This window comes from Poecile atricapillus, chromosome 6 (genome assembly GCF_030490865.1).
Source record: "Poecile atricapillus isolate bPoeAtr1 chromosome 6, bPoeAtr1.hap1, whole genome shotgun sequence".
Classification (NCBI taxonomy): Eukaryota; Metazoa; Chordata; class Aves; order Passeriformes; family Paridae; genus Poecile; species Poecile atricapillus.
In genome coordinates, this window is record NC_081254.1 from 23375619 (window position 1) to 23389960 (window position 14342).

Below are 14342 nucleotides of genomic sequence, written 5' to 3' on the forward strand. Positions count from 1 at the left end.
AGTTACAGTAAGGAATGAGGTTTAAAACTTCCTTACTGTATGTCACATAGTTTCAGCTGCAGTGGGGTTCTCTACTGCTCTTTCCTTTCATTCAGAGTATATTTATTTTTCTTGATGCTGTGTGCTGTTCAGCAGCTACTCAGAACCAGCTCTGCATGAAACAGGAACTGTTAACTTCAACTGTTCCATGCTAGAAATTCTGACTGATCTATTTCCTCAAATTGCTATCTTTTGGGCATGGAAGGGAGCATGGCAGAGTTGAGCTGAGTGAGCAGTGGGATGGGATAATGCAGGTACTTTTCTCTATTCCTGTTTCATGCCAGGAGATTTCTAAGGATGGAATGTGGAAGTTTCCTGGCTGGTTTGTGGCCATGTAGAAAGTGTCTCTCTCCTGCATTTTATGCACCACTCACCAATGGAAATTCTCTCAGGTGTGAGATTGGAGGATTGAATTTGTCTGGTAAATTCTGATTTATAACTTGTATAAACCCATATATTTTCACAATATTCCAGAAAATCCCTTTCAAGTCCAATTATTACTTTGTGCAGTTCACGGCAGAAAAATGAAGTGATGTAAATAATTAGCATTGCTTTTTTTTTTCTGAAAGAATAGATTGAGTTCTTAAGGTATAATAGATTAATTGAATTATTAGCATATGAATGTTCTTGCACTGACATTGCAGGTTGATTTTTTTTTGTAGGAGAAGGATCATGAGCTCAGTGTTATTTTGAAGAGTCATTGAGGCAGAAAGCAATTATTAATTTTATGTCCTATGTAAATTCAAGATGGAAAATAGGTCCCTTAATGTTTTCTATTAGAGAAATATTGGAAAAAATATGACACTGTACAGATGACTGATTGATGACAATTTTGCATTTAAAAAACCTTGTATGAATTTGAAGACATGAAATGTTGTTTAGTTGTTGAATAACATGAGAGGTGGTTTATATAACTGTTCTGAATTACAAATTCACAAGATGCTCTGGAAACTTCATAATGGGACCCATCTTTGAGGGCCATTAAGTGCTGTGCAGTTACACTGAATATAGTAAGATTCTGTGATCCTAGTTTTTTTTAGGAGAAAGTTTACTTTTTCTTGGGAGACCATAATAAGCGTGAAAGGGGAAATTTATCCTGGGATTTCTTTCACACTGTGAAGCTCACATGCACTCAGTTGTCACCACCAGTATTGCACAGTCGTTTACCACTTGCCTGCAGAGTGAATTCCTGTCTACTAAAAACCTGACTGACTCTTCAGGCAGGGCTTGTCCTGCCTGCCTTAGCATGTATCTGTAAAGTGTGATTACAGCCCCAGTGTGTTTACAGCCCCAGTAAATGACTATTTTATGACAGTAATGCTCTGGTGAGCTGGCTTCAGAGCGTCTGAGTTCTGCTACTTCTCATCTTTTGCCCAAGTAGCTGCTTCACAACCTCTGTGTTTGCAGCAGGCAGCCCATCCAGCCGTGCCTGGCAACATCCTTGAGCTTCTAGCCTCCCTCATAATATTTAATTTTTTCTCTGGCTGAGTCTGCATCTGTGTTGTAACTTTTATTTTGAAACATGGCTTACCTGACAGTGGCCATGCTGGTGCTAAAGGTCACATTCATGTTCTCCTGTGGTGGCTTGGCTCAGAGGACAGAAACTGCTCTGAGGAAGCCAGACTGACTTCTGGGGGCTGGGCAGTTACCTGCTCTGCCAGAACTTTCTAAATATGTCTCCTAATAAAAAGCCAGTTTTGTTTTCTGAGCAGGTATTCTTTCCTTTCACTGCCCAACACATTACTTCTCAAGAATCTGTACCACCAGGAAGAGCTATCTATGATTTTATAACCTCATTCATTACATAAAGTTGTGTCATATTCACAGTGTTTAAATATGTACTCAGTAGTTATAGTCTCTAAGTCAGTTTTTTGTTATCACCTGAGAAAATGTACTGCACACTATCTTTCATTGAAAAATATGCTTGCAGAAGTTTACTTGCACAGTTAAAGAGACATTTTTTATGGCTCTGTAAAAACTGGAAGTTATAATCTTATTTTGGCAGATGCTGCTCTAAAATTATAAAGTTATAATGGTGATATAATCAGCCTTGAGAACATCTTGATGAATTAAACATGCTGCAGCTGCAGAGTTTGCTTTAGACATCTGCAACAATGACTGGATTAAAGCTACAGTAAACATAAAGATCCAAAATTTATAATATTGATTTCCACTGTGCTCTATACAACTGAAAGGGAGCTGTAGCTTTGTGGGGCTTGGCCTTTTCTCCCAGGCAACAGTGACAGGACACAGTCTCAAGCTACATTAGAGGAGATTTAGATTGGACATCAGGAAGCATTTCTTCACAGAAAGGGTGATCAGGTATTAGAATGAGCTGCACAGGGATCTGATGGAGTCACCATCCCCAAAGGTGTTTAAGGAAAGACTGGATGTGGCACTCAGTGCCATGGTCTGGTTGACAAGGTGGTGTTGGGTGATAGATTGGACTTGATGATCTCAGAGGTCTTTTCCAATCTAATAGAATCTGTGATTCAAAGATTGCTACAATTAAACACTGAGTCATTGTAAACAGATGCACATACTTTCATTTATGTTTCAATTCTTCTCACTCTCACTCAGGAAAGTGAAAACTGCATATGTGATTTGGGTGATTTTTTTTCTTTATGCCCCTTGTCTATTTTTAATAATTAAGAATTAAAATAATCTACTTTTCTTACCTTTTGGTAAGTTAAAAAATGATTATGCATTTTCTTACAAAGTGTGCTTTCTCCTCAATGTTCTCTTAGCATTTTATATGTTTCTCATACAGCATATAATTGGTCATTTTTACAAAGTTTGCAGGTAATTCATATATATATATATATATTTAGCTAAACCTAACCTCTTTGCAATAGTGAGCTGTACATCTAACACAAAGATAAAAGTACCTAATTGTCATTTCCTATGCTTGGTGTGTTTTTGGAGCAGTTCAGTGAAACCTGTATTGCTAATGAAAAGACATCTCTCAAAATGCATAAGTAGGTACAGATCCTGAATATTTTGACTATACCTTTTTGCTCATTTTAATTTCTAGACCAGTACAGAACCAATAATTTTCAATTGTTTTAATTCAGTTATTCAGTTGGTCTGCTGGGGTAAGTTATTGGATGTGGGGTAGATTACCAAGTCTCATATTTTCTGTCTAAAGAAGAAAGTAATTACTTTGAGAAGCTAGGTAGAGAGGAAGCTGGAAAAGGAAGCAGCTGAGGACCAGAGAGGAAAGTGGCATAGGAAGTGGGAGTCAGAAGGGGATGGTGAATGTACAAATTTGAGAAGTGCAGAGTGGCCAGAAAAAGCAATGGGGAATGGAAAGGGTAGATTGAATTAGCAGCTCCATTGTGGAAAGGTGGGTTGGTTGAAGAGACACCCAAAATGGGGCACAAAAATAGAATGACAGGGAAGAGATATAAATGGAAGTTTGATGGACTGAAAAATAAATTAAATTCATCAAGGGCAATGCTCTAAGCTACAAGAGGTAGGTAAAGGCTCTGTTGACCCAAATAACCAAGTAAACCATGCATATCTCAGTTCATTCTGGGTATGGTGTGGGGAGCCTAGAGTTACATTAGAAATCTGAGAGCAGACATCAACAATTTAGCATAGGGGAGTAACAAAGACAGGGAGCTAGAACAGGTACAGATTATAAAAGCTCAATTTCCTAAGACTGATTGATCCCACATTGGTCTGCAACTCAAGATTGTGTCAGTGCTGTCAGCAAATATTTGTTAGCCCTGTAGCACCCTACATTTGCTGCATAGTGAACAAAGTCTAAGTATCTTACAGGATTTGAAGTAAGAGCATTTCTTTGAAGAAATTAAGTCTCTGTGCATAAACATAGGAAAATTGAATTAAGGTCAAAATTCAATCCACCACATATTGGGATTTCTTAAATTGCAGGTATTTGATTTTGCAATCCCAATAAAGTTCTTCTGAAGTGGTTTGTTTATAGTAATCCCATATGAATTACTCACAACTGAGTTTCATAAAATCCATCTGCATTTTTCTCATTTCATTCACTTACAAAGCTTTATAAGCTAAAATACGAAATAACCAACAGTATTTGACAAAGCTGCTGTAAATAACACAGACTTAAAGTGAAATGTAAGTATAGCTAAAGTGAAAAAGGAAATAATCCCTGAGAATATTTTAAGGACTTTGTGGTTGTAGAGAGATTGTCAGCGAACTGCAGGGCCAGGATGTTTTTGATATGTTTTTGTTTACAACACTGTGCTACTTAGCATGTTAAAACTTTTGCCTGTGTTGTCAGATAGGAAGTTCCAAGTTTCCTTTGACTTTGTGTTCCCTGAACTGAAAACATTTTAGTCTGGATGGCAATGTGTTGTGGAATGTTTTTAATTTTTAAAATTGTAATGAGAGATTGGATGCATAACAATGTAGTGTTTTGCAACAAAATAACCACAGATCTGTCATTTTTAACAGACAATAGTTCCATTTTATGTACAACATGGTCTTGTTTACAAACTAAATTTTAGCAAGTTCTGTTAAGTCAACAGATAAAGTTTTTAATATTTTATTTTTCAAACTGTCAGTATTTCAGCACTGGTCTTTTTCTTTCTCTTTCATCAAAACTACTTGGAGTAAGTAGATTGCATGTAGAAAACATGAAGATATTTTGTTACACTATGTTATGATATAGTTGGGTAAATGCCTAGAATATTTTAATATTAGCCTGATTATTCTATTTTACTTGATTAATTTACTTGTTACTGTTCAGAATTTAATATCAATAAACCTGTAATGAGAGCGAGAGATGAGTTTAGGAGAATCATTCCAGTCTGGTGTTTCTGATTAAAAGCACAGGACATGTCCAGTGGTAAAATGAAATGAGAATTTATGATTATGGCTTCTATTACATTCAAAAATTATTCATGCCCAGAATTATTAGAATAAATTCCACTGTATTATTTTGCATCATTACACATGATTTTGCCTGAGGGTATCAAGTCAATGGGTAATGCTTGCAATACTGCTTTTTCAATCATGGTTTGTTGTACTGTCATTTCAAAAAGTAATTCTTTTCTCTCTGATTTATTTATCATCTTATTTGTAGCTGGCTTAGGACAGATTAGATTTTATTTTAAGGCTGGCATGCTGATGTGAATATTACTGCAGAAAATATCAGTTAAACATTAAAATTACATACAGAGATAATACATTGTATGAGAAAGTTCAGGTTATTCCTACTGAAAACTGTTATGATATTGTCAAATGAAAAATGCACAGTGTCTGCCAATGTTGTGGGATATTATTATTGAATTTGTTGACATACTTCACATTTCTAGCACAATTAGTACTTCAACATTTATGTTCTATAATTATAAATTCGTTCGTGCTGTTGATAGTCTCATTCATAAACATAGCTTAAATATTTAGTAAAATGTCTAATTACAAGCAAAGCAAAAATCATCAATAGCCAGTTTTAAAAACAAACCTCTTCAAAAAAAAACAAATTAAAAAGATTGGGAAAAGCACAGAAGGAAAACCACCTGAAAGTTGCTAGTCATGCTGTTTAGGAAAGAAGTAGAAAGATTGTCAGATGTTATGATTATCCACAAAGTATAAACAATGTGTGTTGACCATAATGAAGCTAAATTCTGATGGGTAGTTACTACACAGTTCCTTGGGGCTTGATTCTGTAATTTTTTTTATCAAGCAATATTTCATGTTGAGAATGTTGTCTGACAGAGTGCTGGTGGAATGAGCTGCTGTCCCTCTCAGGCTGGATAGCAATCTGAATATCAGGACCATGAAAAAGTTTAACTTTTCCATGGTACTTTCTGGCAGTGTTCATACTATGAAAGAGTACAAATAATTGAGTACAATTATTTGAAAGCTCTTACATAATGACAGGATTGTATGCATTTTTATATGGAAATTGCTTTACTTAGCCTTACTTTCTTCCTCTATTTCCTCCCCACCCTCTCCATAAAATCATTTTGCTTGCTGTGAAGGTTACTGAACACAGTGACTCTTGTTAGCATTTTGTCTACCTGATGATCAGCTGGAGATTTCAGAGAAGTAGCCACTATTTTACAGATCAGTGTTATGCTGTATTCCCACACTTTCACTGTTGATTGAAGGCACTCAACCTCCTATCAGTCACTGCACTGCAGGAATTTATGGATCTTCCATAAAGCTTCCTCTACAGTTGCTTTACAAAATTCTGGGTCTGTAAGTGGTGTAAAATTGCAAAGCTATTTGTTTGCTGAAGCTCAGAGCAGATTTATGTTTTCCACCAAAGATGTGCAACATTCATTCTTGTAAAGTTAACAGTAACATAGAGAAGGGAGAGAAAATTGCTGGCTTCCTGCTCAGTGCTTGTTTCCTGCTTTTACCTTGGTCATGGCAGGTCAGTAGAGAGGGAATGGAGCTGGCTGTGATGCTGAAGGCAAGGCTGCCTGGCACAACATGACAGACCTGAATGACAGATAGAAATCCTGGTGCAAGAGATGCACCTGGTCATGGAGAGATCAAGGAGATGCACCTTCATCTGTTAAAAATAAATGGAATCATAGTCTCTGTGGCTTAACGTTGATATCACTAAATTCTGATACTGATGTCAATAATTTTTAGGTGTTGATGGTGGCTCTGGGCTCCTTTTAGTAATTTTAGTAAAAATCTCTCTCTGTTACTGTATGTATTCCTTTTTGACATATTGCATGTGAAATACAGACCACTGTCCTAGTTAAGGTGATGCTCAGTGACTCAAGTTCCACGTGGTAAAGGTAGAAAATAGCATGGAGCTGGGTATTTAGGGAAGATTTTAAAGAAATATACTTGGGAGAGGCTAGCTTTCACTAACATTATTTGTATTTTTATAAGTCATATAATAATCAATTAAATCAATATAAACCAAGTAATGATGCTTGTATTTAGATTAGCAAACTCAAATATAGACAAAAACACATGAAAATTATGTCAGCAAAATTCTTATTTTACTTTAAATCAGTTTCTAGCTATTGTTATGAAGAGTAATGATGCTTTTTCTGATAGGTTTCCTCAGGCCTTGTGGCTTACAACTTTTAGAACTCTTATCTGGACCAGTTAATCAACAAAGCGGTCTGTGAAAGACCGCTGCAGAAAGTGATGGCTTTTTGATTATGAGGAAGGTGGGAACATCTTTTTGCAAGTAAACAACTTTTGAACAGGGAAAAATTGAAACACTTGAAGTTTGCAACATCCTTTTTCTCTCTTGCAGCTGCTCCTTTTGCTGAGTCACTTTTCCACTCACTGCCTGCACCTTCCTCTCAGAAACCCACTAACCCACTTATCCATTCAAATGAAACAAAAGCAGGTTAAGCTTTTTATTCAACCTGCTGCAAGTCTTAGCTAAGACCCTATTAAGTTTATCTAGACTATTGCTCTATTCTAGGGTCTCTTTTCTTTTTCACTGGCTGGTGGTTGGAGTAAATTTTTGTGGTTCTGTAAATTTTGACTTGAGTAAAATATTCTGAGTCATTATATTAGATATTTTAGTCTGAGTTTGCATCTACCTGAAAGAAAAATCAATTCAGAAATGTCTGAACTCTAGTTCCACTGAAATTTTCTCTTCACTACTTTATTCAGTTTTACCTTCCTGTCTTGTTATGTGTATTGGGCTCACTCTCAATCTGGAAGTGCTGGACTTCAGAAGCTCATCAGCATGTTCTGTCTGGTAAGAACTGTTAGCATAGGAGGCCCATGAGGGGGTCATGTCAAGTCAATCATTCAATAGCTCGACCTGTTGTATTAAAGGTTTGGCTTTAGCCTTTTTCTACCCTGTCACTGACATCCTCCCTTCTGTCCTTCTGTCCTACGGGGTTTTTTTACTTATTTTTAGAAAATGTTAGTAGCACCTATATATTTATGATTCCAGGATAAATCTAATTGCATTTGATGTGGATCAAGGATATATACAACTCAAAGTGTTTATTCTGGGACTCGCAATAACTTAATTGTCAATAAATAGGATGTCCAATTAGTTGTGCCGTGGAGTGAATTTGTATAATTTTTCATCAATCAGTCTGTATAATCTGATTACCTTTCTTCTGATTGACCTTTCTTAGAGAAGATGTAAGTGTGAAGCTAAAACAAACATATGCTCTGCCTGTCTGTCTCATCTTCTCTTGGGCTTTCATGACTCAGTTGCTTTGACAGTGGTCCTTGTCACAGCCAAGGATTCTTAGACATCTACATTCAAAACATTCAATGGTTGGCTTTGGAACTCAACTTTTTGTTTGAAAATTATGTTTCCCTTGCTAGGGGATGACTTTTTTACGACTTCTGTGTTTTCAAGTTTATTTTTCATTGTAAGCTAATGGAGGTATTCAAGCTCTTGAGGCAGCTCAGGCTTCCCAGTGGAAAACAGCATTGAACTTGTATGATTTCATAAGGCTTGTTTGCTAAGGTTCACCAAAAATCCATGCAGCTCACTGTACTCAGATGAAAAACCCTTTGGGATATCTTTAATTTTGCACTGAGACCTTCCTTTTCTTCTCACTGGATTTGTGTACAGTCAGTCACAAGCACTTTTAACTCTCAAAAATAGCAAGCAAATGCAATTATATAGGTATAAAGCACTAGGTGGGTGCCTAGATATTTTTAGCTGTGCAAAATTTGAACAGTTGATGGAACAACATATTTTTTGCTTTCTGTCCTCTTTGTTCTTTCCTTCTTTTCTTGCCTTTCAGGCAGGTCTAATTTCTGTTTCTAAAGAACAATGTAGAGAAAGCCCCAAAACTTTCTTGCAATTCTGATCATAGAGTAAATTAAAATGTGACTACTTCAAGCTTCCAAATGTCTTTTTATTTCTTTTCTCCTCAGTATTTTGTGGATTAGAAGAAGTTTATTGGGGCTATGGTCACATATTACATTTAATATTCATATATCAAGTAAAAATTGAATGTACTACAGCTACTTGCTTAAAAATGTTTTAACAATAGTTGCTATAGTACTCTCAGAAATTCTCCCATAAAAGTGTTGGTTGTTTGCACCTATTCTGACCTCTTGGTTTGATTTCAGTATTTGATTATTTCAACATTTTCACAGATGAAAATTAACTTAATGCTCTACCCATTTATTGTCAGAACCTTGCACTGAACTTTATAAAATGGGACCATTGATAGCTGCAGTCAATCTAAGAATTGCAGGAAATGTTGAAATAAAAATACTTCACATATTGTTTTGTGGATATGTGATTGTACACACTTCCTTGATGCAGCACTCAGACTGTCTCACAAGCTGAATATTTTCAGCTTGGTATGCAGGAGTTTAGGTCAAAATAATTCAAAAGTCACAAAGTAATGAAATATATACCCATACTGCCAGGTACACATTATAAAAGGCTGATTTAGTAAACACAGCTTCTTCCTAAAGTTTCTGCAGTGCTGGTGTGACCCATGTGCCCTGGTGGTGCATCAACACCTGGACTGGAGAGCTGGCCCAGGGGCAGAGAACAGGGGGGGTAACCCTCAGGTCAGGTAAACACACAGAGTATTCTCACTGGCAATCGTGTGGAAGATATGATGCATTGCTTCTGTTTCTGCCTTCCCAATTCTTTCTGTAAGCCCCTTTTGTTAATTATTTTTTCAAGGATACAAATACTGTTTGAGTAAATGGGATCCAAGAAAAAGGGAATGAAACCAATTCCACAGCTTTGTACTTTTAGTCTGATAAGCCATTGAGGTATATTCTAGCAATTGTGGGTCTGACATTAGGGTGCACTGCTTCACTGAAGGCCATGGCCTTTCATATCTAAAGAAGCTGTTGCAAGGAATGCAAGCAGCATCCTCTTATCATTTGTCCCATTTATCTTTAATTAAAACTCTTCAATTGACTTGACTTAAGCGATGACTTGTGAAGATGCCACTAAAGTGACAAATACATGTGTAAGAAGTTTAAGGTGCATTGTGGTATCTTTGACCATGGCTGATTAAGCAAGTCCTGTTGCTATCATCATTCATCTACGACTGACTTTACCCATAAATCTTATTTTTAGAATGGACTCTGTCCAAGCACAATGAACAATTAAGTTTCAAGTTTGCAAATGACAGTCTGTCCTCTTCTTTTCTGTTGTTCATTTATCATTGTCTTGCTTACGGCCACTGTGATAATTTGAGACATAAAGTGATGGGGGTTTAGACTGCTTGGTATTTATCATTCAGTGTACCAGTAGAACTACAAAGTTAGGTATGATCATATTGTCACTGTATCTCCACTTTAATAATTGCAAAAAGAAAAGAAAATATTAAGGTAATTAAACTGATTTGAATTTGTGCCACACGTTAAACAATATGAAAATCAATGATAGAAGACAAAAATTAAAATTCCTAAACATCTTATGGAGATTTTTCCATTTTAAAGCATGTAGCATAATCCTAGAAAAGGTTAGAATAAATGTGTATGTTAATGACATTCCAGGTGCTTGTCCAGAAGCAAAGTTATATCAGAAAGTATTTTGTAAATTGTTAACAAGATACTGTTGGCAATAATCTCTCTGCCCTTCCTCCCCTCCCCAATTTATTTCATGTAACAGTATGTCAGAAGGACTCCAGACAGACTTTAGTGTTTATGGTCCTTCAGGGTCTTTTGCAAAAGGAAGGGATGTGCCTCGTACACAATGTTGTAATTTTCCAAAAGGATAATGAAATCTGCTAAAGTATGACTGCATTCTTTCTGACTCAAGGCTGTAAAGCATATAAAAGTCAGAGCTCTGAAAAGAGTAGGAAAAATGGGATATGGAAAGAAATTACTTGGTCTTTTAGGGCACAGTTTGGCTGTGACTTATTCAAGAACAGTTGTTCAAATAGTTTATAAAGCAGAGTTATGCCAGTAATCAATTAGGAAACTTCATACTTAATTCTTGTTCTTCAGCTAATACCAAGGATTATAAGGATTTAAAGAAAGAAATTAATCAAATTTCCACCGCGTGTCTCATCTTCACAACAGTGGATTTCACATACAAACCTGGAGTACTTCACTCTGCAGCAGATTCTGCTGGTTCAGAATCATCAAATCCCATTTCATCAATGATAATATGTGGTACTGACTTCTATTTTTGGGTACTTCAAAGTAATTTTCTAAGTTCATCTTGAGATGGGTTAAATAGTAATGAAATGCTATAGTGACAGGCTAAGAATTTCCTAGTATTAATCAAGCATAATATACTATTTATTTTGGTATTGGGCAATACACTGTTATTGCCAAATAATTTGGTAATAGACAGCAGGACATCAGTCTGCTTGGAATAAAATTAAATGTGTGCCAGTCAAGAAGGCTGAGCTGTTGGCTAATGCTAATGTAGATAACTAAAACCAGAATCCTGCTTTATTAAGTAATGTGGTTTTTTTTTTTTGCTGGATTCATCATACTAAAATGTGATATGAAACCAAGTACAGGAGAAATACAACATACATAGCATTGGTCATGATAGTTAGGATATCACAAAGCTGTGCTAGCTCTGTGCCTTCAATCTCTGCTTCTCTTTCATCAAGAGTGTTATTGATCATTAATACCAAAAAGAAAAATAAAAAGTAGCAATTCATATAAGAAAACATTTGGATAGCAATTGTTCTACATTAGGTGTAGTTAATGGTCATGTTTACAACCACAAATGTAATACTTACATCCATTGAAATAACAGTATTGATTAAATGGGATAAGGGAAGAGTGTACCAGAAGCTCCAGAGCATTGGTTTTTTGTAAATTTGATTGATGTTGAATGGGGCATGTTTTGGATCTGCAGAATATTAGTAAGAAGATGAAATAAAATCACAACTAAGCAAGCAGTTCATTACTTCTCTTGAGCAAAAAGAAAAAAAACCAAGAAAGAATGGTAGTGAATGCAATAATCAAATTTGCACCACTGTATAAGCTCTGCATAGATTGACATAGAAGGAAAATCATAGGTTATGATTAACATTAATAACACTTACATTGCTAACACAGTTGGCAGATATCAGCCAGAGATTCATTTAGAAACATTGCTTGTAGCTACTGAGAATGGTATTCAGCATCAAATACTTTGTATTAGAAATTTTCCCTGTCAAGCAAATGAAATGAGTTTAGCTTGCAGGAAAACATAAAGCGACAGAACAAAAGAAATGGAATGCCATTTGGGGTCCCAGAGATATGAGGAGCTTCTATTAAAGAGTGTCTGTAACATCTGTCTACAAGTGTAAGATTTTTTTTTCTTGTTTTACTTTTATTCTTTTTTTTTTGCAGTAATGTAGGTGTAGGTTTGCCCTCTTTTTCTTAGTAATACTAAAAGGAAAAAAAGAAATAACAAAAACATCCCTAAAATCCTGTCATCCCAGGAGACATCTGAGGAACAAAATATCCCCAGTATTGTTATTCAGTGGGCAGTTGTTGATGTCTTCTTTCCTGTTCTTTCATTCTGTTCAATTTATATTTTCTACCATTGTTTTCTTCTCATGTCTATGTGAGAAAGTTCAGTATTTCTGTTGTTCAGTGTTATTTGTAGGTTCCTGTTATTCCAGAATTTGAAATTTGTACTTCCTAGGTAAAAAAAGGGATATTATTTTTCTATGCTTTAGAACCAAACTTATAAAGTCTGCTATTGCAGAGACAACTTTAATCACTCAGTTCTCAGCTGTGAATCTCTGGTGCCAGAAGTTGTTCCACCGTACCATGGGTCTACTCTGATCTAATTATGGGCTCCTCTTCCTGACCCATTCCCATGGGTGTGCTGGATAGCACAGTCCTCCTGGAGGCCCTGCTGACAGATGTTCCTAAACATTGTGGCAGTCAGAGATTCTCCTTACTCGAAGGAATTTGTCAGAGGGTTCTCTAGACAGCATCTCCTCTTTCACAATAGGGAGTAAATCTAGAAACTCAACCCTGAAGTTTTCACAACACTAGATTTTGATTTTTCAGTGTTGAACATTGATTTAGACTTCAAATGATTCAGGAATTGCTGAAATATTACCTATTCTTTCTTGCTTCCAAACTCTAAATTGTGAGGTTTTCTCTTTTATAATATTCACCTACCTTAGCAGTTTTTAAAATTATTATTGTACTTTAGTGATGAAAGGAATGCATAAGGCTATGTACTTTATTATATAAGCCATCATATGGGAGGTAGGTTTGTGAGTGTTCCTGTGTAAAAATCATCTCCTGTATTATCAGAAGTGCAGGTAGGAAAAAATTAAACTGCATTTTGCTGTAAAACTTTCAGAAGGAGTGTGTGTAAAGGAAAAAAAAAGCTTGGGTTTCAATTTATGCTTTTAATGCTTGGCTATGCGCAATTAGTGTCACCATCAAATCAGTTTGAATGCACTTATAGAGAACATTACTATATTAATTTTAAAACATTTATGATTTTATGAAGGAAGTCCTGCTATTGACCTTCATGAAAGGGAAATGTAAGTTGTATTTGAGGGTCTTAAAAAAGTAAATCAAAACAAAGTTGTAAGCTAGTCATTAAAAGTGAAAACATCAAGCAGCATTAAAATTCTTTTTAAACTTGCTTTTGCATTTCAAGGTAGGCACACTGATGAAGACAGTGTATTCTATAGAGGATACAATGGGTAGAACTGCCAAAAATTAACTCCTTTTCAACAGCAAAAAACATCAATTGAAATTTCTTTCTAACACCCTTATTGACTTTCTTTTTAATTTTTTTTTCACAGAGGATCTTTCTCAAAGCTGGAAGTGAGGAAGAAATCTTTGCACATCTTGGCTTGGATTATGTTGAACCATGGGAAAGGAATGCTTAAAATTATTTGCCAGTGTACATTGATCAGTTGACTGCAATGGTCTTTCTGCCCACCTTGCAGTCTAGCTTAGTTATATATACATATATATATAATGTGTTTCTATCACAACAACAAAATAATTAAATAAGTATTAGAAGCCATTTGCACATGCTTATGTTCCTAGAAGATAAGAGTTTAAGTTTTTCAAAATCTTTTCCAGTTTTTGCTTGTTTTGAAGTTTCTACATGGCACTGGTAAGACAGATCTTGTTTTGGGGTAACACTTAGAACTGGTGAGATTTTTGCTTATGGTAGGAATTTAACATTAGTATGAACAATACTTGTTTTTTAAAATAGTCAGCTACAACAATACGTAAATAATTCAAAACATTTGAGCTGAGTCAAAACATTACTGAAATGTATGCTGGTCTTTAACTGAATTTCTTACATATTTTGCTGAATCCATGTATAAAATTGCTCTGTATATAAGGCTTAATGACCCAGGCAGTAACTACTTTGCAATCTCAGCAACTGGAGGCTTCAGTTGTAATATTTTCCCAGGTAGTGCACCATTCTACAAAAACTATAA

The 14342-nt window shown here is 35.6% G+C and overlaps 1 protein-coding gene across 1 annotated transcript in view; it reads left to right on the forward strand.

The window, feature by feature from the left end:
- Window positions 1-14025, forward strand: part of DNTT (DNA nucleotidylexotransferase) — an 81082-nt gene extending 67057 nt beyond the window's left edge. Inside the window, exon 11 of the mRNA XM_058841619.1 lies at window positions 13689-14025. Coding sequence (XP_058697602.1) covers window positions 13689-13775 — 87 coding nt within the window. The 3' untranslated portion in view covers window positions 13776-14025. The remainder of the gene's footprint in view (window positions 1-13688) is intronic.
- Window positions 14026-14342: the final 317 nt, after the last annotated feature.